At 38.9% G+C, this 26,762-nt stretch overlaps 1 protein-coding gene across 1 annotated transcript in view; it reads right to left on the bottom strand.

The window, feature by feature from the left end:
- The window catches only part of ARHGAP20 (Rho GTPase activating protein 20), a 320,100-nt gene that overhangs the window by 124,516 nt on the left and 168,822 nt on the right, over positions 1–26,762 (bottom strand). The window contains exon 4 of the mRNA XM_053708537.1: positions 21,552–21,701. Coding sequence (XP_053564512.1) covers positions 21,552–21,701 — 150 coding nt within the window. The remainder of the gene's footprint in view (positions 1–21,551; positions 21,702–26,762) is intronic.

The following is a 26,762-nucleotide window of genomic DNA, read 5'->3' as shown; positions in this document are numbered from 1 at the left end:
AGTGTTTCAAAGTTCACAAAACACTCCAAATGTCATATAAATATGATAAAAACAAATCGATTTAGCCCACAATAGTGTCAACCAGCATAGAGCCCAATTTATAAGCCTTAATTCTGTTACTGAAAATGGCTTACCGATCCCATAAGGGAAAACTGACAGTCTTCTAGCATTACTAGGTCTTGTTAGAAAAGAGACTGGTCATACCTGAAGCAGATAAGTCTGCAAACTGTTCCCCCCAACTGAAGTTCTCTGGTTTCAACAGTCCTGCGTGGGAACAGCAATGGATTTTAGTTACTGGTGCTAAAATCATACTCCTCTTTTAACAGAAATCTTCATCACTTTCTGTTGTAGAGTAAATAGTACAAACCGGCACTATTTTAAAATAACAAACTCTTGATAGAAGAAATAAAAACTACAACTAACACCACATACTCTTTACCATCCCCGTGGAGATGCTACTTGTTCAGAGCGGCAAAGAGAATGACTGGGGGGCGGAGCCAGAGGGGGGGGCTATATGGACAGCTTTTGCTGTGTGCTCTCTTTGACATTTCCTGTAGGGAATGAGAATATCCCACAAGTAAGGATGAAGCCGTGGACCGGACACACCAATGTAGGAGAAAAAAACATTACAAACATCAGAAATAACAGCTTCTATAGGCTAAAGTGGCAAGTATTATTATTATTATCAGTTATTTGTAGAGCGCCAACAGATTCCGCAGCGCTAACAGATTCCGCAGCGCTATTTAATGTGACCTTCCCTTACACTTAAGCAAAAGCAGGAACTTGTCTCTCGTAAACCTAAATGGAATGGAACCCTAATTCATGTCATTGCTAACACTTGTATTTGTCCTACTGTTTCATGTCAAAATAACTGCTGTGAAAAGATCTATTACACTAGGTTTATGCAAGACATGCTTGAGCATTACATATACATGTGGTATGAGTTTAATTCATTGGAAGCTTGCTAATAAGACCAGCTTTCAATCACATCATTCAATTCAAAACGCCAAAGATCACAGAATTTGACAGACATAAAATCATACGTTTGCATCAGCAAGGCCACTCTCAAAGGGAAATCAGCAAATAAACTGGATACTGAAGATGTGGTAGTCAAGCTGTTATAAAGAAATCTGAAGAATCAGGAGAGGTCAAGGACAAAAAAAGGACTGGAAGGCCAAGACTTTCAAAATCTGATGAGAAGTTTCTCAGAGTTTCTTCTTTGAGAGACCGGAAGAAGTCCAACAAGGAACTGGCTCAGCATCTGGCAGCTTCATCAGGATGCCAAGTTGACCCTTCTAAAGTCCGAAGAAACGTGATCAGGAATGGTCTTTATGGAAGGGTAGCAGCCCAGAAACCACTTTTTCGAAAGGCTAAGATATGTTAAAGCTCACACAGATTGGAATTAATGAAAAAGAGTATTAAGGAGTGACAAATCCAAGTTTAAAAATGTTGGGTCCAATCATTGACAATATGTGAGAAGAAGAGTTAGAGAGATGGAAGAATGAGTGCTTGCGGCCTTCAGTGAAACATGGTGGGGGGTCTGTCCTGGTCTCCGATTGAGTATGTGTGGTGCATTATGAAGCGCAAAATAAGGCAACAAAAGTCCCATACAGTTGTGCTGAAGACATGCATAATGGATGAATGGGGGAAAATTCTGCTTGCTAAACTGAACCAACTGGTGTCTTCAGTGCCCAAACGCTTAATAAGTATTATTAAAAGAAAAGGTGATGTTACACAGTGGTAAACCATTGCCACATTTTGGGCTTTTAAGAATACGGCTTCAGTTGACCAAATTTGCAAGACAGCAACTTGGTTTTCTTTGCATACTTTTACTAAATTCTACCATTTTTCAGTTTTTGCTTCTTCGGAGACAGCTTTTGGTAGGAAGGTCCTTCAAGTAGTTCTCTCAGCTTGATTTAATTTTGCCTGATTGTTTAAATTTTAAAAGAAGAATGCCCTTTTGGGGTTTTTGTGGGGTTGTGGATTTAGTTTAGTTTCAAAATCCGACCCTTTATGTATCATTACTCGGGGATTCTACAGCTTGGGTATTTGTTCCCAGGAGTAATGGACTGTGGACCTGTATGAAAGAAAACATAAATTTATGCTTACCTGATAAATTTCTTTCATGGTGATGAGAGTCTATGAGACCCCAACCTATGTTTTTGGTGTTTTTTTCCTACCTCATTTTGCTTGGCTATTCGTTATACTGAAGTACCTGTGAGGTGGGAGGAGTTTTATAGAGCTCTTGGGGTTTGGGAATCTTTGCCTCTTCTTAGTGGTAAGGAAGAGTAATTCCCAGGAGTAATGGATTATGGACTCTCACCACCATGAAATAAATTAATTTATCAGGTAAGCATAAATTATGTTTTTCCTTTCATGATGCAGATAGAGAATAACATTAAAAAAAAAAAATGCAATGGACTTCTATTCTCTAGTTTGCTTAGTTCTCTTGGTAGCCTTTGTTGAAAAGCATTCCTAGGTAGGCACACCATCTGTTTTGAGAAATATATATTGCTTAAGTTGGGCAGAGTTAAAGGGATATTGAAGCCATTTTTGTTATTTTATTATTAAGATAGAGCATATAATTATAAAGAACTTATAGCTCTAATTTACTTTTATTATTACATTTTCTTCATTCTCTTGGTATTATTTGTTGAAGGATAAGCACTACTGGGAGCTAGCTGGGCATATTTGGCAAGCCAATGGCAAGAGGCATATATATATATATATATATATATATATATATATATATATGCAGCCAACATTTTCTTTTTAATTTTCATTTTTTTACAAATAGCTAGTAAGTTTTATTGTTTGGTCCTTTGTTTTAATTGTTAGAATAAACAATTCACTATATACAGTTTTCAGTCTGTTTTGATGAGGCAGTCAACTTTGAACTTCAGTGCAAAATAGATTTCTAGCACAAAAGAAATTACATTTTCAGATGGTCTGATTATTTTTTTTCCTATCCAAATGGCTCTAACAGCACGAGGCAGAATATAAAATGTTCTCCACCGCGGAATAACTGGAAGCAGATCAGTGTCGTTTAGTGTGTTATTTCGAGAAACAATGCTCTCCTGCCAACTTTCCAGATACAAGAACGTACACTTGATAAACATTTGGACTTTGTCACATACGATACTTAACAGGTGTTCATAGCACTAAATCTTCACTGCAAATGAGAGTTAGATTTTATTTGTAAAATCTAACTAAATGCATTATTGTGCAGCTATAGTCAGGTGGCAAATATTTTATTCTTTACAAATCTTTTACTCCAAAAATAATAAAACCTGAGATAAAGTTTTAAATATAAAGATTTATCAGAAAAAAGTAAAAGGTTTACAATATAATGCATATAATATTTATTCTATGACAATGAAATGCTGTCACTTTGTTTTAAAGGGACATTAAACACTAAATAAATGCAATATAGAATGATACATTTAAAGAACAGATTAGCCTAAAAATAATATGGAGATATATTTTTTTAAAGTTTCATTAGCTGTTTAAATATTGACTAAATAAGTGTAAAGTTTTAGTGTCAATAAATCAGTGGGAGCTGCCATGTTGTAACTTAGGTTACCTTCTCTGCTGTGGCCAATTAGGGACAGTTATAAATAGGTTACAACAGTGGGCAGCCAATGGCTGTGTGGAATATAAGTGTGCTGCACTTCCATTTCTATCAGGAACTAAAAAGCTCACAATTTCAATATGGAATTTCAGCAAAAGGGGACAAAATAAATAATGAAAGTATATTGCAGAGGTTTTTGTTATATATACAATTTATCATTTTATATTACCATCTCAAAGTGTTTAATGTCGCTTAAATAATGTTCCAGCTTTTTTACACATGAATATAAAATACTAGACATGTGCATTCGTTTCATTATGAATGCAAATTCATTAACAAAACATGGATATTGATTTCATATTTATGAGACTAATATCTTAATGAATATACCACAATTTTTAAAAAAAATTACGGCTAGATTACGAGTTGTGCGTTACGGTAAAAAAGCAGCGTTAACAGGTCCTAACGCTGCTTTTTTACGCTTGCTGGTGTTACGAGTCTTGCAAGTTTAGGGGCCCCGCACACTTTTTTGGCCTTACCGCAAACCGGTTTACGTAAACTTCGTAAACCCTTTTTTCTATGGGACTTCCATAGCGCCGGTATTACGAGTCTGTCCTGGGAGGCCAAAAAGTGAGTGGTACACCCTCTACCTCCAAGATCCCTAACGCATTCTAAAGTCAGTAGTTATTGGTTTTACACTACAACGCCGTAGCATAAAACTCATAACTAAAGTGCTAAAAAGTACACTTACACTCATAAACTACCTATTAACCCCTAAACCGAGGCCCTCCCGCATCGCAAACACTATAATAAAATTTTTAACCCCTGATCTGCCGCTCTGGACATCGCCTCCACCATAATAAACAAATTAACCCCTAAACTGCCACACTCCCGCCTCACAAACATTATTTAAAATATTATTAACCCCTAATCTGCCGCCCCTAACATCGCCGCCACCTACATTATATTTATTAACCCCTATTCTGCCGCCCCCAACGTCGCCGCCACTATATCAAATTTATTAACCCCTAAACCTAAGTCTAACCCTAACCCTAACACCCCCTAACTTAAATATAATTTAAATAAATCTAAATAAAATTCCTATCATTAACTAAATTATTCCTATTTAAAACTAAATACTTACCTGTAAAATAAACCCTAATCTAGCTACAATATAACTAAAAGTTACATTGTATCTAGCTTAGGGTTTATTTTTATTTTACAGGCAAGTTTGTATTTATTTTAACTAGGTAGAATAGTTACTAAATAGTTATTAACTATTTAATAACTACCTAGCTAAAATAAATACAAATTTACCTGTAAAATAAAACCTAACCTAAGTTACAATAACACAGAACACTACACTATAATTAAATAAATTCCCTAAATTAAATACAATTAAATAAAATTAGCTAAATTACAATAAAAACAAAACACTAAATTACAGAAAATAAAAAACAAATTACAGATCTTTAAACTAATTACACCTAATCGAATAGCCCTACCAAAATAAAAAAAGGCCCCCCCCCCAAATAAAAAAACCCCTACCAATAGCCCTTAAAAGGGCCTTTTGCGGGGCATTGCCCCAAAGAAATCAGCTCTTTTTCCTGTAAAAACAACAACAACCAACCCCCCAACAGTAAAACCCACCACCCACACAACCAATCCCACAAATAAAATACTAACTAAAAAAACCTAAGCTCCCCATTGCCCTGAAAAGGGCATTTGGATGGGCATTTAGCTCTATTGCGGCCCAAAGTCCCTAATCTAAAAAATAAACCCAACCAATACACCCTTAAAAAAATCCTAACACTAACCCCCGAAGATTCATTTACCGGGAGAAGTCTTCATCCAAGCGGCAAGATGTCCTCAACGAAGCCGGCAGAAGTGGTCCTCCAGACGGGCAGCCAATTGGTAGTTTAGTTTAGGCTAGGGTTTTTTTTTATTTTGGGGGGGCTATTAAATTAGGTATAATTAGTTTAAAGATCTGTTATTTGTTTTTATTTTCTGCAATTTAGTGGGGGGGTTTGTGATTTAGCTAATTTAATTTAATTTATTTAATTGTATTTAATGTAGGGAATTTATTTAATTGTAGTGTAGTGATAGGTGTTATTATAACTTAGGTTAGGTCTTATTTTACAGGTAAATTTGTATTTATTTTAGCTAGGTAGTTATTAAAGTAATAACTATTTAATAACTTTTCTACCTAGTTAAAATAAATACAAAATTGCCTGTAAAATAAAAATTAAACCTAAGCTAGATACAATGTAACTATTAGTTATATTGTAGCTAGCTTAGTGTTTATTTTATAGGTAAGTATTTAGTTTTAAATAGGAATAATGTAGTTAATGATATTAATTTAATTTATATTTATTTAAATTATATTTAAGCTAGGGGGTGTTAGGGTTAGACTTAGGTTTAAGGGTTAATAAATTTAATATAGTGGCGACGACGTTGGGGGCGGCAGATTAGGGGTTAATAAATATAATGTAGGTGTCGGTGATGTTGGGGGCAGCAGATTAGGGGTTAATAAATATAATGTAGGTGGCGGCGATGTCCGGAGCAGCAGATTAGGGGTTAATAAGTATAATGCAGGTCTCGGCGATGTTGGGGGCGGCAGATTAGGGGTTAATAAGTGTAAGATTAGGGGTGTTTAGACTCAGGGTTCATGTTAGGGTGTTAGGTGTAAACATAAAATGTGTTACCCCATAGAAATCAATGGGGCTGCGTTACTGAGTTTTACGCTGCTTTTTTGCAGGTGTTAAGACTTTTTCTCAGCCGGCTCTCCCCATTGATGTCTATGGGGAAATTGTGCACAAGCACGTACGACCAGCTCACCGCTGACTTAAGCAGCGCTGGTATTGAAGTGCGGTAAGAAGCTCAATTTTGCTCTACGCTCACTTCTGGCCTTTTAACACCGGGTTTATAAAAACCCATAATACCAGCGCTGCAGGTAAGTGAGCGGTGAAACAAAACTGCTCGTTAGCACCGCATAGCACCTAACGCAAAACCGGTAATCTGGCCGTTAATAAATACTGACAAAATTCATCATTATTTATTTGTTACCTTTAAATTATCTTATGGGTTAAAAATATTTCCTATTAGAGCACTGGAGAGCTGCGCTGATCTGGACTCTTCTTCACAGCGCCCCAGAGTGCACTAATAGGAGGCTCAGCACGGTGAATTCAAGAGCCTGCACTAGAGGCAAATGTCCTTAAGCGCAGGCTCTGTGATCTACCATGCTTAGCTTCCTATTAGCTCTCCCAGGGGCTCTGTGAAGGTCGGTATTAGCGTGGCTCTCTAGCATGCTAGAGGTAAGTATGTAACACTATAGGTGAACTGTTTAACCTGAAGTAAATGAACATTTGTTTAAGCAAAATTAATGTAAATGTCCACGAATTTTCAGTATTCTTCATAACAAAAAACAAATACCGAATAGCATGGCAGCTGAAAATTTGGAAAAAAATATTTTCTTAATATTCGGTCCGAAAAATTTGGCTGAACCAAAATGTTTCACCCGTATACACTTCTATAACTATATATACTAATTTCAATTGCGCTCACTGTAATAATATGGAGAGCAACCCATTTAATTAAATGATACATTTCGTATTTATATGTATGTATGAGTGTGAGCGCACATACATACACACAAACTGCCAACTTACTAATATAATACGTTCACTCAACACATTACGTAAATTATTATATAATATAAAGACGTCTGGTGACCTATTATTTTATGTTAACTTGGTAATTTAATATATTACTTACCATGCTTATAGCAAAATAACGAATAAATACAATATGGCAGTCAGCACTGCATTCGATATCCATTAAACAAAAAAATAATATACTAAAGCTATTTGGCTCTAGCATGCTTTTTAAGAAGAAGAAAAACGAAACACCTAAGTGCAAAGTCTTGAAGCACCATACCCGCACTTGAGGAATAATAAAACATAGTAATGTGCCATAATCATTATACACTGGGTTTGCATGTAAACACATTAAGTATGTGTCTATGATAGGCTAACAATAATTCTGAATGTGATGTTATTATAAAATGTAATTTAAATGGCCTAGAAAGTGTCCATACTGTGCAAAAATGGTCCGGCTCCTAAGCTTACATTCCTGCTTTTAAAAAACAAAAAATACCACAAGAACGAAGAAAAAACAGAATTTATGCTTACCTGATAAATTACTTTCTCCAACGGTGTGTCCGGTCCACGGCGTCATCCTTACTTGTGGGAATATCTCTTCCCCAACAGGAAATGGCAAAGAGTCCCAGCAAAGCTGGCCATATAGTCCCTCCTAGGCTCCGCCCACCCCAGTCATTCGACCGACGGACAGGAGGAAAAATATAGGAGAAACCATATGGTACCGTGGTGACTGTAGTTAGAGAAAATAATTCATCAGACCTGATTAAAAAACCAGGGCGGGCCGTGGACCGGACACACCGTTGGAGAAAGTAATTTATCAGGTAAGCATAAATTCTGTTTTCTCCAACATTGGTGTGTCCGGTCCACGGCGTCATCCTTACTTGTGGGAACCAATACCAAAGCTTTAGGACACGGATGAAGGGAGGGAGCAAATCAGGTTACCTAAACGGAAGGCACCACGGCTTGCAAAACCTTTCTCCCAAAAATAGCCTCCATAGAAGCAAAAGTATCAATTTTGTAAAATTTGGCAAAAGTGTGCAGTGAAGACCAAGTCGCTGCCTTACATATCTGATCAACAGAAGCCTCGTTCTTGAAGGCCCATGTGGAAGTCACAGCCCTAGTGGAGTGAGCTGTGATTCTTTCAGGAGGCTGCCGTCCGGCAGTCTCGTAAGCCAATCGGATGATGCTTTTAAGCCAAAAGGAAAGAGAGGTAGAAGTCGCTTTTTGACCTCTCCTTTTACCAGAATAGACGACAAACAGAGAAGATGTTTGTCTGAAATCTTTTGTAGCTTCTAAATTGTCAGGGATTTATCTCTTTTCCTACTGTGCCTTTAAGAATGTCAACTCACTACCCCTATTTAAGGCTCCTCCCAACAGAACTCATTGCTTGGTAATTTGTTGCTCAGTGTGAAGCTGCTTCAGAAGAGACCTAGCCGTTTATACTACTTTGTATTCTCAACTTATTGCTCACCTTGAGTATCTGCCTATTCGAATCAACTTGCAGATTCTCTTTTGTGCTTGAAGATTTGCTCCGTTTGTTCACTAAGAGATTTCTCAGTCTCTCACCTGCACTAATTAACTCTTTCACTACTGCTGAAGTCAATCCTATAAGATTTACTCTCTTTTCTGCTATAAGCATTTATTGTTGCGTGAAGGTTCCGGTTTCACTCAGCAACCCTGCTGTAGTGACCCTCAGATCAATGAGCATATCAGGGTTCCCTTAAGTTAAATCTGTGGGAATCCGAGGTAAGGTGTGAGACTGAGTGGTCCTGCATAAAGCAGGAGCTGTTATTGTAGTGTTCTCTAAAAACAACTAAACATATCCTTACATATTACCAAGCCTTAAAAAAAGGAATACTACTAACAGCTAAAATCATGGATGTAAGTGAACTGTCCAGGAGAGTTGGTTCTTTAGCTCAGAGTATGGATCACATGATTCAAGGCTTAAGAGATATACAACTAGAGAATCAGAGTATATTTTTTTTTAGTAATGATCATCTTGCAAACAAAACTACTAATGTTGAGTCATCTCCAGAACCCATTGTTAGTCCACCGGAAAAGTTCTCTGGGGACAGAGCTATGTTTAGGGATTTCAGGAATTCCTGCACTCTGCTTTTTACTTTGAAACCTAAGTCATACCCAACTGACAGGATTAGAGTTCTAACTGTAATTTCATTTCTCAGAGGTGAGGCCAGGTCTTGGGCCAATGCTTTCTATGAAAAAAATGATCCTATCCTAAATTCACTAGAAGATTTTTTTTCTGCAATGTCTCTTTTATATGAAGATCACAATAGAAAAAATACTGCTGAAACTGCCATTAGGTCTCTAAGGCAGGGCAAAAGAATGGTAGAAGACTACATTACTGAATTTAAAAGATGGGCTCCTGACACCCTGTGGAATATTCCTGCTCTACGCAATCAGTTCCGTTTAGGACTCAATGATGCAGTTAAGGATGAACTGGCAAGGGGTGTGATTCCAGAGGACTTGGATGAATTGATGACTCTCTCTATTGGCATAGATTGTCGACTTAGGGAAAGGAAGTCAGAGAGATCTTATTCAGAGACTACCCCCAGAAGAAACCCCAATTATCATCACTCAACACCTTCCACAGCATTCACTAGACCCATAGAAGAACCCATGGAGGTTGCTGTTATTAGGGGACCCTTGAGACCTGAGGAGAAAGCTAGGCGTAAGCTACTAAACCTATGTCTATACTGTGCTGAAAAGAACCATGCTGTTAGGGACTGTCCCTCTCTGATTCGACAAAAGAAGGGTAAGACTTCATCCAATGACCATACTGTTAATTTGGTTGACAGCATAAAATCTCATCTATCTATTTATGTCTCCCTACAGTGGTCCCATCAGAAGATAAACGTTCAGGCCATAATTGACTCTGGGGCTTCTGGGAATTTTGCTGATAACACTTTTGTTGTTAATAATCAGATCCCACTAATAAAGAAGAGTGTTGCTTTAGCTATTCGTCTGGTTGACGGTTCATTCTTTAGCTCTGGTCCCATAACTCACCACACTATCCCACTCAAAGTCGTTACCCCTTCAGGACACACAGAGCTTATTTGTTTTGATGTTCTTCCATCTTCTGTTTATCCATTAATCCTTGGACTGAATTGGTTAATAAAGCATAATCCCACTATATCGTGGTCCACAGCATCAGTAGTTTTTGATTCAAACCACTGTAAACAATCCTGTTTTGGGGTACACACACTTTGTCATATCACTGAACATAAGTTACCAGAATGTTATAGTGAATTTGCTGATGTTTTTGATAAAAAGGAGGCTGAGTCTTTACCTCCACACAGAGACTATGACTGTCCTATTGATCTTATACCTGGAAGCTCCATACCATATGGACATATATATCCATTGTCACAGCCAGAATTAAATAATTTAAAAGAATATTTAGATGATAATTTGAAAAAAGGCTTTATTAGACCTTCCACATCCTCTGCAGCTGCAGCAATGTTCTTTGTAAAAAACAAGGATGGCAGTCTTAGACCCATCATTGATTATAGGCAGTTGAACAAATGCACAAAAAAGAACAGATACCCCCTGCCCCTCATACCTGAACTTATTGAACGTTTACAAGGTGCCACAGTTTTTACTAAACTTGACCTCAGAGGTGCTTACAATCTGATTAGGATGAGGGCAGGGGATGAATGGTTAACTGCATTTCGTACTAGATACGGTTTATATGAATACACTGTAATGCCCTTTGGGTTGTGCAATGCCCCAGCGACTTTTCAATGTTTTATAAATGATGTCTTTCATGATTTGTTAGATATTTGTATTGTCGTATACTTGGATGACATCCTGGTTTACTCAAATTCTCTACAGGCTCACATTGTACATGTCAAACAAGTGTTGACACGTTTAAGGGCACACCATCTTTATGCAAAGCTTGAAAAGTGTATTTTTAATACAAACACCATATCATTCCTTGGTTATTGCATCTCACCAGCTGGAATTTCAATGGAGTCAAGCAAAGTAGAAGCTATCACTAATTGGCCTATTCCTCGTAATAAAAAAGATGTTCAAAGATTCCTTGGCTTTGCGAACTTTTATAGAAAGTTCATTAAAGACTTTTCACTTATTGTTAGACCTCTCACTACGCTAACACGTAAGCAAGTTAAGTTTGTATGGAATCAAGATGCTGATCATTCCTTTAATACTCTAAAAACTAAATTTGTTTCAGCCCCTATTTTACAGTTTCCAGATCCCACATGTCAATTTACGCTAGAAGTCGATGCTTCTGAGTTTGCTGTGGGGGCTGTTTTATCTCAAAGACGTTCTGAAAAAGAACCTTTACATCCTGTCTCCTACTATTCTAGAACTATGAGTTCAGCAGAAATTAATTATGGAATCGGTGATAAGGAACTTCTTGCAATCAAATCAGCTTTGGAGTTTTGGCGACACCTCCTAGAGGGTGCAACATATCCAATCACCATCTATACCGATCACCGTAATTTAGAATATTTAAAATCAAACAAGACCCTTACTGCTCGTCAGGTTCGATGGAGTTTGTTCTTCTCTCGTTTTGATTACGTCATTACTTACAGACCAGGTTCCAAAAATATGAAAGCTGATGCTCTTCTAGAAAAGACCCTCGTCCTACTGATGTGGTTTCTCCTTCATCTATCATACCTCCGGATAGAATTATTTGTTTAACAACTGAGTTTAAAACCATCTTACAAGAACATCTGAAGGATGATTCATCTTTGGGTCATTTGGATGTACTAAAACATTCCGACAACTTATACTATCATGGCACTCTATTGTATATACCTCCTTCTCTCAGGAATGAGATACTTACCTCTGCTCACGACTCTTTATTGGCTGGTCATCCTGGAGTTCATAGAACTGCTCATTTGATTAAAAGGAATTACTGGTGGCCAAAGATGAATGATACTATTAAACAGTATATTGATTCCTGTATGGTATGTACAACTAAGAAACAGCAGCATAAGAGTCCTTATGGTTACCTTCTCTCTTTACCAGTACCAGACAGACCTTGGGCAGCGATTGCTATGGATTTTGTTGTTGATCTGCCTTCGTCAGCTAATTATAATACCATATTGGTAGTAGTGGACTTATTCTCTAAAATGGCTCATTTCCTACCACATAGAGGATTGCCTACATCTTCAGAAACTGCTTCACTATTCTTGAATCACATTGTAAAACTACATGGTCTACCTGAAACAATCACCACAGATAGAGGTACGCAATTCACCTCGAGGTTTTGGAATCAATTGTGTTCCTCTCTTAACATTACTAAACGTTTGAGTACCGCTTATCATCCACAAACGAATGGTCAAACAGAAAGAACAAATCAAACATTAGAGCAGTACCTTCGTTGCTACTGCACTCAACAACAAGATAACTGGCATTCTCTACTTGCTACTGCGGAATTTGCTCATAATAATGCCGTAAATTCATCAACTAAAATGACACCATTTTACATCAATTATGGATTTCATCCCTCATACTATCCAAATCAGATCAACAATTCCGACATGCCAATAGTTAATGATCTTGTTAATACCATTGCTACCAATTTCACAACATTGAAACAAGTTTTACTTGAAGCCCAGGCTGTTCAGAAACATCATTACGACCTACGTAGATCCAAGCCTCCAGATTACAAGATTGGTGACAAAGTTTGGTTAAGCACTAAACATTTACGCTTACAAGTTCCATCTAAAAAACTGGCTTCCCTGTATTTAGGGCCTTATCCGATACAAAAGGTCATCAATGTTAATGCTGTAACACTTAAACTACCAGATTCCCTGAAGATACATCCCACATTCCACGTTTCTCTTTTGAAACCTTACAGTGCAATCAGAGACTCGACTCAGAATGAGACGGTGGATCCTTCAGTCATTGATGGCATGGAATATGAGATTGAGTCTATCCTAGACTCTCGTTACCATCGTAATCAACTTCAATATCTTGTCAGTTGGAAAGGATTTGGTCCTGAGGAGGACTCTTGGGAACCTTCCAATAATGTTTCTGCACCACGTCTTGTCTCCTTGTTTCATCGTAGACATCCTGATCGTCCTGGTCCTTGATCCGCGGAGCGGCTCCTTGGGGGGGGGTGTCCTGTCAGGGATTTATCTCTTTTCCTACTGTGCCTTTAAGAATGTCAACTCACTACCCCTATTTAAGGCTCCTCCCAACAGAACTCATTGCTTGGTAATTTGTTGCTCAGTGTGAAGCTGCTTCAGAAGAGACCTAGCCGTTTATACTACTTTGTATTCTCAACTTATTGCTCACCTTGAGTATCTGCCTATTCGAATCAACTTGCAGATTCTCTTTTGTGCTTGAAGATTTGCTCCGTTTGTTCACTAAGAGATTTCTCAGTCTCTCTCCTGTATTGAGGTTGTTCCTGCAGCGTGTGACGTCACGCTCCACATTCTCCCGCCGCGGATCTCTGCCAGGCTCTCTGCGATACTCCTTGGACTTGTTGCTGTGTGGTAACTGTATCGCTATGTGCTAATATCATCTCCAATATTACTAGTCTATATATATTGCATTTTATGAACTGTGTGTATTGCTGCAACCTCATTTCTCTTTCACTTGCTATATATTGTGGAACGCTCATTAACTGGATTTTTCATATTCGCTTCAGATATCAAATATGCACTAAACCTTTTACTGCTATTTACCAAATTGCAAACAAATAACTGTGACAAAGATTATTACAAACTACCATTATTCATTATCGGACTGCATAAGCATATTTCAAACTTTATGCAATTAATCTCTATTGTGCTTGAAATGAACTGTTTGCTCTAACTTAAACTATATCTGTTTCCTCAAGTTAACCACAGCTTATATTACTCTGATTGAACAACTCTAGGAATTATTAATATTCACTATCAAAGTATGCTTTACAAAATGACCAGAGGTTGATTTATTCACTTATCAAAGTACTGTGTTAATTTCAGTGTGTTTGCTAAAGCCTGCTGCATAATCTATTTCCATTGCAACTCTGTTTGAATTAAGGCACCTGCACTAATTAACTCTTTCACTACTGCTGAAGTAAATCCTATAAGATTTACTCTCTTTTCTGCTATAAGCATTTATTGTTGCGTGAAGGTTCCGGTTTCACTCAGCAACCCTGCTGTAGTGACCCTCAGATCAATGAGCATATCAGGGTTCCCTTAAGTTAAATCTGTGGGAATCCGAGGTAAGGTGTGAGACTGAGTGGTCCTGCATAAAGCAGGAGCTGTTATTGTAGTGTTCTCTAAAAACAACTAAACATATCCTTACATAAATAGAATTTTAGAGCACGGACTACGTCCAAATTGTGTAACAAACGTTCCTTCTTTGAAACTGGATTCGGACACAAAGAAGGTACAACTATCTCCTGGTTAATATTTTTGTTAGAAACAACCTTTGGAAGAAAACCAGGCTTAGTACGCAAAACCACCTTATCTGCATGGAACACCAGATAGGGCGGAGAACACTGTAGAGCAGATAACTCTGAAACTCTTCTAGCAGAAGAAATAGCAACCAAAAACAAAACTTTCCAAGATAACAACTTAATATCTATGGAATGTAGAGGTTCAAACGGAACCCCTTGAAGAACTGAAAGAACTAGATTTAAACTCCAGGGAGGAGTCAAAGGTCTGTAAACAGGCTTGATCCAAACCAGAGCCTGAACAAATGCTTGAACATCTGGCATAGCTGCCAGTCGTTTGTGTAGTAAGACAGATAAAGCAGAAATCTGTCCCTTTAGAGAACTCGCAGATAATCCTTTATCCAAACCTTCTTGCAGAAAGGAAAGAATCTTAGGAATTTTTACCTTATTCCAAGGGAATCCCTTGGATTCACACCAGCAGATATATCTTTTCCATATTTTATGGTAAATCTTTCTAGTTACCGGTTTTCTGGCCTGAACCAGAGTATCAATCACCGAATCTGAAAACCCACGCTTTGATAGAATCAAGCGTTCAATCTCCAAGCCGTCAGCTGGAGGGAGACCAGATTTGGATGTTCGAATGGACCCTGAACAAGAAGGTCCTGTCTCAAAGGTAGCTTCCATGGTGGAACCAATGACATATTCACCAGGTCTGCATACCAAGTCCTGCGTGGCCACGCAGGAGCTATCAAGATCACCGAGACCCTCTCCTGTTTGATCCTGGCTACCAGCCTGGGAATGAGAGGAAACAGTGGGAACACATAAGCTAGGTTGAAGGTCCAAGGCGCTACTAGTGCATCCACTAGAGTCGCCTTGGGATCCCTGGATCTGGACCCGTAGCAAGGAACCTTGAAGTTCTGACGAGACGCCATCAGATCCATATCTGGAATGCCCCATAATTGAGTCAACTGGGCAAAAATCTCCGGGTGGAGTTCCCACTCCCCCGGATGGAATGTCTGACGACTCAGATAATCTGCTTCCCAGTTTTCCACACCTGGGATGTGGATCGCAGATAGATGGCAGGAGTGATCCTCCGCCCATTGTATTATTTTGGTCACTTCTTTCATCGCTAGGGAACTCCTTGTTCCCCCCTGATGATTGATATACGCAACTGTCGTCATGTTGTCTGATTGGAATCTTATGAATCTGGCCTTTGCAAGCTGAGGCCAAGCCCTGAGAGCATTGAATATCGCTCTTAGTTCCAGAATGTTTATCGGGAGAAGAGACTCTTCCCGAGACCATAGTCCCTGAGCTTTCAGGGATTCCCAGACCGCGCCCCAGCCCACTAGACTGGCGTCGGTCGTGACAATGACCCACTCTGGTCTGCGGAAGCTCATTCCCTGGGATAGATGGTCCAGTGTCAGCCACCAACGGAGTGAATCTCTGGTCTTCTGATCTACTTGGATCACTGGAGACAAGTCTGTATAGTCCCCATTCCACTGTTTGAGCATGCACAGTTGTAATGGTCTTAGATGAATTCGTGCAAAAGGAACTATGTCCATTGCTGCAACCATCAACCCAACTACTTCCATGCACTGAGCTATGGAAGGACGTGGAACAGAGTGAAGAATTTGACAAGCGCTTAGAAGTTTTGACTTTCTGACATCTGTCAGAAAAATCCTAATTTCTAAGGAATCTATTATTGTTCCCAAGAAGGGAACTCTTGTTGACGGAGACAGAGAACTTTTTTCTATGTTCACCTTCCATACGTGAGATCTGAGAAAGGCCAGAACGATGTCTGTATGAGCCTTTGCTTTTGAAAGGGATGACGCTAGTATTAGAATGTCGTCCAAGTACGGTACTACTGCAATGCCCCTCAATCTTAGAACCGCTAGAAGGGACCCGAGTACCTTTGTGAAAATCCTTGGAGCAGTGGCTAATCCGAATGGGAGGGCCACAAACTGGTAATGTCTGTCCAGAAAGGCGAACCTTAGGAACTGATGATGTTCTTTGTGGATAGGAATATGTAGGTACGCATCCTTTAGATCCACGGTAGTCATAAATTGACCTTCCTGGATAGTGGGCAGAATCGTTCGAATGATTTCTATTTTGAACGATGGTACCCTGAGAAATTTGTTTAGGATCTTTAAATCCAGAATTGGTCTGAAGGTTCCCGTTTAAGGATAAGTGAGACATGTGGAACCTTCCCCTTGGGGGTAGTTCCCTGAATTCCAGAAGATAACCCTGAGAAACTATTTCTAGTGCCCAGGGATCCTGAACATCTCTTGCCCAAGCCTGAGCAAAGAGAGAGAGTCTGCCCCCTACTAGATCCGGTCCCGGATCGGGGCCTACTCCTTCATGCTGTTTTGTTAGCAGCAGCAGGCTTCTTGGCCTGCTTACCCTTGTTCCAGCCTTGCATAGGTTTCCAGGCTGGTTTGGGCTGTGAGGCATTGCCCTCTTGCTTAGAGGATGCAGAACTAGAGGCCGGTCCGTTCCTGAAATTGCGAAAGGAACGAAAATTAGACTTATTCTTGGCCTTGAAAGGCCTATCTTGTGGAAGGGCGTGGCCCTTTCCCCCAGTGATGTCTGAGATAATCTCTTTCAATTCTGGCTCAAAGAGAGTTTTACCTTTGAAAGGGATGTTAAGCAAATTTGTCTTGGATGATACATCCACTGACCAAGACTTCAGCCAAAGCGCTCTGCGCGCCACAATTGCAAACCCTGAATTTTTCGCCGCTAATCTAGCTAATTGCAAAGCGGCATCTAGAATAAAAGAGTTAGCCAACTTAAGTGCGTGAACTCTGTCCATAACCTCCTCATATGGAGTCTCTCTACTGAGCGACTTTTCTAGTTCCTCGAACCAGAACCACGCTGCTGTAGTGACAGGAACAATGCACGAAATGGGTTGTAGAAGGTAACCTTGCTGTACAAAAATCTTTTTAAGCAAACCTTCCAATTTTTTATCCATAGGATCTTTGAAAGCACAACTATCCTCGATAGGAATAGTAGTTCGCTTGTTTAGAGTAGAAACTGCCCCCTCGACCTTAGGAACTGTCTGCCATAAGTCCTTTCTGGGGTCGACCATAGGAAATAATTTCTTAAATATAGGGGGGGAACAAAAGGTATGCCGGGCTTCTCCCACTCCTTATTCACTATGTCCGCCACCCGCTTGGGTATAGGAAAAGCGTCGGGGTGCACCGGAACCTCTAGAAACTTGTCCATTTTGCATAATTTCTCTGGAATGACCAAGTTGTCACAATCATCCAGAGTAGATAACACCTCCTTAAGCAGTACGCGGAGATGTTCTAATTTAAATTTAAATGTCACAACATCAGGTTCAGCTTGTTGAGAAATTTTTCCTGAATCTGAAATTTCCCCATCTGACAAAACCTCCCTCATGGCCACTTCAGATTGGTGTGAGGGTATGACAGAGCAATTATCATCAGCGCCCTCCTGCTCTTCAGTGTTTAAAACAGAGCAATCACGCTTTCTCTGATATGCAGGCCTTTTGGATAAAATATTTGCTATGGAGTTATCCATTACAGCCGTCAATTGTTGCATGGTAATAAGCATTGGCGCGCTAGATGTACTAGGGGCCTCCTGCGTGGGCAAAACAGGTGTAGACACAGTAGGAGATGATGTAGTATCATGTCTACTCCCCTCATCTGAGGAATCATCTTGGGCAATTTCATTATCTGTGGCAGTACTGTCCTTACTTTGTTTGGACGCTATGGCACAATTATCACACAGTTTTGAATGGGGAGACACATTGGCTTTCATACATATAGAACATAGCTTATCCGAAGGCACAGACATGTTAAACAGGCTTGAACTTGTCAATAAAGCACAAAAACCGTTTTAAAACAAAACCGTTACTGTCTCTTTAAATTTTAAACAGAGCACACTTTATTACTGAATATGTGAAAAAGTATGAAGGAATCGTTCAAAATTTACCAAATTTTCACCACAGTGTCTTAAAGCATTAAAAGTATTGCATACCAATTTTCAGAGCTTTAACCCTTAAAATAACGGAACCGGAGCCGTTTACAAATTTAACCCCTATACAGTCCCAGCTACAGCCTTTGCTGTGACCTAACCAAGCCCAGAGGGGAATACGATACCAAATGACGCCTTCTAGAAACTTTATCCAAGCACTTTCAGGTCCTCACACATGCATCTGCATGTCTTGCTCTCAAAAACAACTGCGCAGTAATGGCGCGAAAATGAGGCTCAGCCTACAACTGGGAAGGCCCTCCCTGACTGGAAAAGGTGTCTAACATAGTGCCTGACGTTAAAAAACGTTCCCCAAGTTTATAAGTGTGAATTATCAGCATAAACATGTATAAAATGTCCAAATAAAGCAATCGATTTAGCCCATAAAAGTGTCTACCAGTTTTATAGCCCATATTAAGCCCTTTATTCTGTTTGAAACTAAGAAAATGGCTTACCGGTCCCCATGAGGAGAAATTACAGCCTTCCAGCATTACACAGTCTTGTTAGAAATATGGCTAGTCATACCTTAAGCAGAAAAGTCTGCTAACTGTTTCCCCTAACTGAAGTTACTTCATCTCAACAGTCCTATGTGGAAACAGCAATCGATTTTAGTTACTGTCTGCTAAAATCATCTTCCTCTCACAAACAGAAATCTTCATCCTTTTCTGTTTCAGAGTAAATAGTACATACCAGCACTATTTTAAAATAACAAACTCTTGATAGTAGAATAAAAAAACTACATTTAAACACCACATACTCTTAACCATCTCCGTGGAGATGTTGCCTGTGCAACGGCAAAGAGAATGACTGGGGTGGGCGGAGCCTAGGAGGGACTATATGGCCAGCTTTGCTGGGACTCTTTGCCATTTCCTGTTGGGGAAGAGATATTCCCACAAGTAAGGATGACGCCGTGGACCAGACACATCAATGTTGGAGAAATTGATAATAGGAGTAAATTAGAAAGTTGCTTAAAAATTGCATGTTCTATCTGAATCATGAAATTAAAAAAAAGGGGTTCCTATTCCTTTAACAGAAAGGCAGTTTTGTAAAATGCTACTTATTGTTTTCAATGGTTTAAATCAAATATTTACTCAGTTGTGGTTTGAATCATTATAAAAAGATCAGGAACATAAAACATTTTACTAAACTTTAGCTTCTGAAAATGTAAGTATATGAAGCTTAGTGCTTGAAGTAACTTTCAAGCCACAAAAAAAGTACGAGAAAGGCTTGTAATTATTTTCTTCTAACAAGGAACTGTCAGATTGCCACATACAAAAATCGTATTATTTCTGAAACGTAATCATTGATAATTGTAACTACGCTGCATTTTAATTGGTTTCCTATGTGCATTGTTTGTTGCATTTATCTGAGATATGAAGGATGAGGAAATCAATGATTCTTAAAATCACTTTGATTTAAAATGATCATAAATATCCATTTATAAAGCACCAATATAATTTGGAGCATGATGACAATAGGTACAATGACATAACAATCACAGAACAAAGTGACAAGCAACCATGGTGTCAGAGGCATAACTAGAACCCCCCCCCCCCCCCAAAAAAAAAAGTGAATTTGATACATATCTTTTTTCTCTTTTTTTAACATTTAACACAGAAAACAAATGTGAATCAGATTACATGTCTGCAAAAGGAGGTACCCTGTTCCCACAGGGATGGTCTGACCCCTATTACTGTATATAATGACACTGTTTAAGCCACCAGTACTGTATATAGTGAGTCAGTGACACAGTCTGTAACCTGCCGGTGAGATGGCTGGCCTGACCCTACCCGCCCCAGTACTTTATAAAGTGACCACAGTAGTCTGTGAAATAGTCCAGCCCCCCCGTACTGTATATAGTGGTACTTTAAAGTGACACTGTTTACCCCCTCCCCCCATGCTGTAGTAACAAGGTCTGTAATTTGCTGGTTCCACAAATATACACACACACATACATGCATAAATACACACACAGTCACATACATACATAAATACACACACAGTCACAAACACACACACATGCATAAATACACACACAGTCACATACATACACACACAGTCACACATGCATAAATACACACACAGTCACATAAATACACACACAGTCACATACATACATACATACATACATACACACACATGCATAAATACACACACAGTCACATAAATACACACACAGTCACATACATACATACATACACACACACACACATGCATAAATGCACACACAGTCACATACATACATAAATACACACACAGTCACATAAATACACACACAGTCACATAAATACACACACAGTCACATACATACACACACATACATGCATAAATACACACACAGTTACATACATACATACACACACATACATGCATAAATACACACACAGTCACATACATACACACACACACATACATGCATAAATACACACACAGTCACATGCATACACATACACACACACATGCATAAATACACACACAGTCACATACATACACGCACACATACATGCATAAATACACACACAGTCACATACATACACACACACATACATGCATAAATACACACACAGTCACATACATACACATACACACATACATGCATAAATACACACACAGTCACATACATACACATACACACACACATACATGCATAAATACACACACAAACACCAATGGGTAAAACAGAAAGGCTAACCCCTGTAGTCAGGGACACTAGTGAAGCATCATGTCACACTCACATGATATCAGTGCAGACAGTGGCAGGACAATGTTATTCATTTAAAAAAAAAAAACATTTTAAACTGGGCCCCCACCCCTGGGGGCCCATTCGCAATTGCGACCTCTGCACCCCCTGTAATTTCGCCCCTGCATGGTGCACTACAATTTTCTGCAACTGGTGGATTACTTGTCTTATACCCATATAACATAATATTTACATTATGAAGATGCATACCTGAATGTTGCGACACAGTTTGTGATAGGCCAGCCTAGGACAAAAGACCTCTCTGGGTATGTACTGCCCTCGCACACCTCTTCCATACAGGATGCTGTCCACATCTCGCTCACACGGACATGGTTTTTAAGTTTGTAGTGAGATTGTGATCTGCAAAGAATTGTAAATATGCTGAATTACTGATGCAGTAAAAGAAATCAAACTTCATGAACATTTTTATTCAACATTTACATTTCCCTGTATATAATGTTTAAATTAAAGAAAAACAATTAATTAATGCACATTTATTATTTATTTTCTCTGCTTTTGCTGTAAAATACTTCTGAAAAAGTGTCTCTGTTCCACTTACCTTCAAAGAAACTGTAGTCCCTCCATTCTACTTAAAGGGACAGTCTACTATAGAATTGTTATTGTTTAAAAAGATAAATAATCCCTTTATTACCCATTCCCCAGTTTTGCATAACCAAATTTGTTAAATTAATATACTTGTTACCTCTGTGATTACCTTGTATCTAAGCCTCTGCAGACTGCTCCCTTATTTAAATTTGTTTTACAGACTTGAATTTTAGCCAAACAGTGCTGACTCATAAATAACTCCATCGGAGTGAGCACAATGTTATCTATGTGGCACACATGACAGTGCAGTCTAGCTGTGAAAAACTGTCAAAATGCACTAAGATAAGAGGCGGCCTTAAAGGGCTTAGAAATTAGCATATGAGCCTACCTAGGTTTAGTTTTCAACAAAGAATACCAAGAAAACAAATCAAATTTGATGATAAAAGTAAATTGTAAAGTTGTTTAAAATTGCATGCCCTATCTGAATCATGAGAGTGTTTAATTTGACTAGACTGTCCCTTTAAGCATAGTGAAATGTATCTGAGTAGTGATTGGCTAGCTGAAAGCACAAGCAAAACTACATCTCTTCCTAACTAGTCGCCAAAAAGGAGAACAAGAACATGAATTCCAGCAGGCTTTTCAAGGGGTAAATCTGTGAACTGTTCTTAATTTGCAAAACCTTGTAAAATGTGCTAATAAAATTACACTGTTAAATCACTGTAAGCAGTTTGTCAATGAGATCTAATATAGTTCACTACACTCATGTCGTCATGAACAGCAGCGATAATAAAGCCATGTTTAAACTTCACAATGAACAGAAACTTCTTCAGGTGGAAATCATTTTAGGTCTATCATTTATGGTACTGACAAACAATATGTTTTCTTAGTTATGCTTTAAACAATACATATTTGAAATATATTAAAAGGAAATTAAGTAGAAAGGCTTATTACTGTACTATACCTTGATTTATATATATATAAGATAGCTCTAGACTGACTGCCCCGAGGTCCATGTTCAGCTCTGGACCAGTAAGGCCACTACTGCTATAGAACTGACTTTAACTCTGTGTTTAAGCACATAGGTAAATCTAAGTAATAGTGCAAAAAGGCAACACACTAATGCATAAGAACATTTATTTTTGGGGGGCTTTATTTCCCTTTCAAATTCTCAGATTTCTCACTATCCTATAGGCCCTAGGGTGTATGTATAAGGAGTTGGTGATTGATGTAACAATATTAATTCAGTGATTTGTTTTTAAATCGGACTAACAATACATTTACATATAATGTTTTCAAAAGATTCCTCTCCTACTCATGTCAGAAGCAATACTGATCAATGTGGTGGAATTTATAGATTTTTATCTTGAAACACAGGATGTCAGAAAGTGATGCAGAAGTTTGAGTACAGTAGGGAATGTCATGAAATTACAAGGTGTGAAAGGTACAAGGACACTGACAATAGCCAGTATAAGAAAACAAAGCAGAGACATTACAAGGGGTTAGTAAATATCAAGATTCTAAATACATGTAACAGTTGTTAATGTGAAACGCGTCGCTTGTTTGATACTTTGCGTTTTGTTTAATAAACACTTAACTTTTTTACTACCTTGCAAAGTTTTTTGAGCTGCTCAGCTTATAATAGAGCATGCCAGCATTGGATTCGTAAGTTGCTGAGGAAGACATTCACCCACGTTCCTGAGACGGGAGGCGAGTTAGCCGGATGACTCTAAAAGGATCTGGTTTGGTATTTTGCACATATATGTGCTTTGCCAAATGTGAGTACATTTCATTTGTCTGAATTTATGGAACAATTGGCAGTTTAACATTATGAGACGCCTTCTTTGATTTTTTCGAAGAAAAGATTAGTCTGAGGATAATATGTAAATGCATTTTTTAAAGTTTAAAGGGACATGATAGCCAATTTTTTTTCTTTCATAATTTAGAAAGAGCATGTCATTTTAAACAACTTTCTAATTTACTTCTATTATCTAATTTGCTTCATTCTCTTGATATCACTTGCTGAAAAGCATATCTAGATATGCTCAGTAGCTGCTGATTGGTTGCTGCACCTAGAGGCCTTGTGTGATTGGCTCACACATGTGCATTGCTATTTCTTCAACAAAGGATATCTAAAGAATTGAGCAAATTAGATAATAGAAGTAAATTGGAATGTTGTTTAAAATTGCATGCCCTATCTGAATCATGAAAGTTTAATTTTGACTAGACTGTCCCTTTAATTAGTTGTTTAAATACTGACCTAGGTAGAACAATAATGGCGGCCCGAATGCGCAGTATGCTTTGTCCTGAACCCACGCATGCGCAAAACTGATTGTTCAGGTTAGGAGTATGCAGGCACGTCATGAACCGCGTGTCAGATGCAGACCAAGAGGCGTGGGAGCAGACATTTAAAGATGGAAAATGTGCCATTACCGTTTATTGCGCATGCGATTGCCCACAGTTACTAATGCGCATGCGAGGATGGATGACTCCTTACTATGCAAATTATGCAAATTTTTGCTGCCGTGCTATTGGCCGATGTGACTGCATGAATAATGAGTGCGTTCATGGTTTATTTTGGGGCGGTTGTTGGTGATGTTTTCAGCCAAAATAAAAATATAATTATTTAATATATGCAAGCTTTGTTTCAAAAAATTAGTAAGCAAGTTTAATTCTCTATTACTTAAAATAATTAATAATGTAATTCTTAAAGCTTTACAAAATAAAAGATTTCTAACCCTTTAAGTAAAAACTGTTGTTTACAATGTAACTAGCAAGTAATGACTCAATTGTAAGTCAGACCTGCAAATGTCTGGTGCTGTTACCGCTAGCATTTGCCAAAAATTAATAAACACAAAAAAATGATATATATTTATATATAGCCTAGCACGCCAACCTATTCGATGTAATCATAACCTGGGTGCATTCCTTAAGTCCAAAATACATCTCTTCTCATAGAAGGGCATTCACAGGATTTAAAACTTAATCTTTATTTCCAGTTCATAATAAAATAGATCACTTGTCGACGTATCGGCTCCACAATGAGCCTCTCTCAAGACAACATACTCTAAAAAAACATAAATTATGCTTACCAGATAATTTAATTCCCTTCTGTATAAGAACATTTCTTACTGTTGGGAAATACTGAACCTGGCCACCAGGAGGAGGCAAAGACACCCCAGCCAAAGGCTTAAATACCTCTCCCACTTCCCCCAGTCATTCTGCCAAGGGAACAAGGAACAGTAGAAGAAATATCAGTGTATAAATGGTGCCAGAAGAAAAATATAAATTTAGAGGCCCGCCCATTGGAGAACACGGGCGGGGGCCGTGGACTCTCCTTATACAGAAGGAAATTAAATTATCTGGTAAGCATTATTTATGTTTTCCTTCTTAATATAAGGAGAGTCCACTGCATCATTCCTTACTGTTGGGAAAACTATACCCAAGCTCTAGAGGACACTGAATGATAATAGGAGGGACAAAAAGAGAGACGGACCCTAATCTGATGGCACCACAGCCTGCAAAACCTTTCTCCCGAAAGCTGCTTCAGACGAGGCAAAAGCATAAAACTTGTAAAATTTAGAAAAAGTATGTAAGGAGGACCAGGTAGCTGCCTTACAAATCTGATCCATAGAGCCCTCGTTCTTAAAGGCCCAAGAGGAAGCCACTGCTCTAGTAGAATGAGCCGTAATCCTCTGAGGAGGTTTATGTCCTGCTGTCTCATAAGCTAAGCAGATAACATTTCTTAACCAAAAAAGATAAGGATGTCGAAGAGACCTTCTGACCCCAACGCTTCACGGAATAGACAACAAACAAGGAAGCAGTTAGTCTAAAATCCTTAGTAGCCTGAAGATAGAACTTCAAGGCGCGAACCACGTCCAAATTATGAAGCAAACGTTTCTTCGAAGAAGAAGGATTGGGACACAAGGAAGGAACCACATACTCTTGATTAATGTTGAGGTCTGACACGACCTTAGGAAGAAAACCCAACTTAGTACGTAGGACAGCCTTATCAGAATGAAACACCAGATAAGGAGGCTCACATTGCAAGGCAGCGATCTCAGATACTCTGCGCGCAGAAGCAATAGCAAGTAGAAAAAGAACCTTCCCGGACAACAATTTAAAAGTGACCTTCATGCATAGGCTCAAACGGAGCCTGTTGCAAAACCTGAAGAACAAGATTTAGACTCCAAGGAGGAGCCTTAGATCTAAACACAGGTCTGATCCTAGTCAGAGCCTTAACAAAGGACTGTACATCTAGAAGCTCCGAGAGCCTCTTGTGCAGTAAAACAGACAGGGCCGAAATTTGTCCCCTTAGGGAACTGGCAGAAAGGCCCTTCTCCAGTCCATCCTGGAGAAATGATAGGATCCTGGCAACCTTAACTTTATGCCAGAAAAATCCACACTCTTCACAACAGAATAAGTAGGCTCTCCGCACCTTATGATAGATGCAACGAGTAACCGGTTTACGAGCTTGAATGCGAGTATCAATAATTCTCTCAGAAAAACCTCTCTTGGCTAGGACTAAGCCAGCCTCAGAGAATCTAGATTTTGATGAACAAAAGGACCTGGTTCCAGCAGATCCCTGCAACAAGGTAATTTCCACAGAGGAGATGATGACATCCCTACCAGATCTGCAAACCACATCCTTCACGGCCACAATGGAGCAATCAGTATCACTAATGCCTGCTCCTGCTTGATGCTAGCCATTACACGAGGAAGGAGTGGTAATGGCGGGAAAAGGTAAATTAGACTGAACCTCCAAGGAAGTGCTAAAGCATCTATTAGCTCTGCCTGAGGATCCCTGGGACTCGACCCATATCTGGGTAGCTTGGAGTTGAGACGAGGTGAAAGGATTGTCTGCTGAGAAAATCCACT

This window comes from Bombina bombina, chromosome 3 (genome assembly GCF_027579735.1).
Source record: "Bombina bombina isolate aBomBom1 chromosome 3, aBomBom1.pri, whole genome shotgun sequence".
Lineage (NCBI taxonomy): Eukaryota > Metazoa > Chordata > Amphibia > Anura > Bombinatoridae > Bombina > Bombina bombina.
Note: the sequence above shows the minus strand (reverse complement) of the source record. Positions and strands in the feature narration are given on the sequence as shown.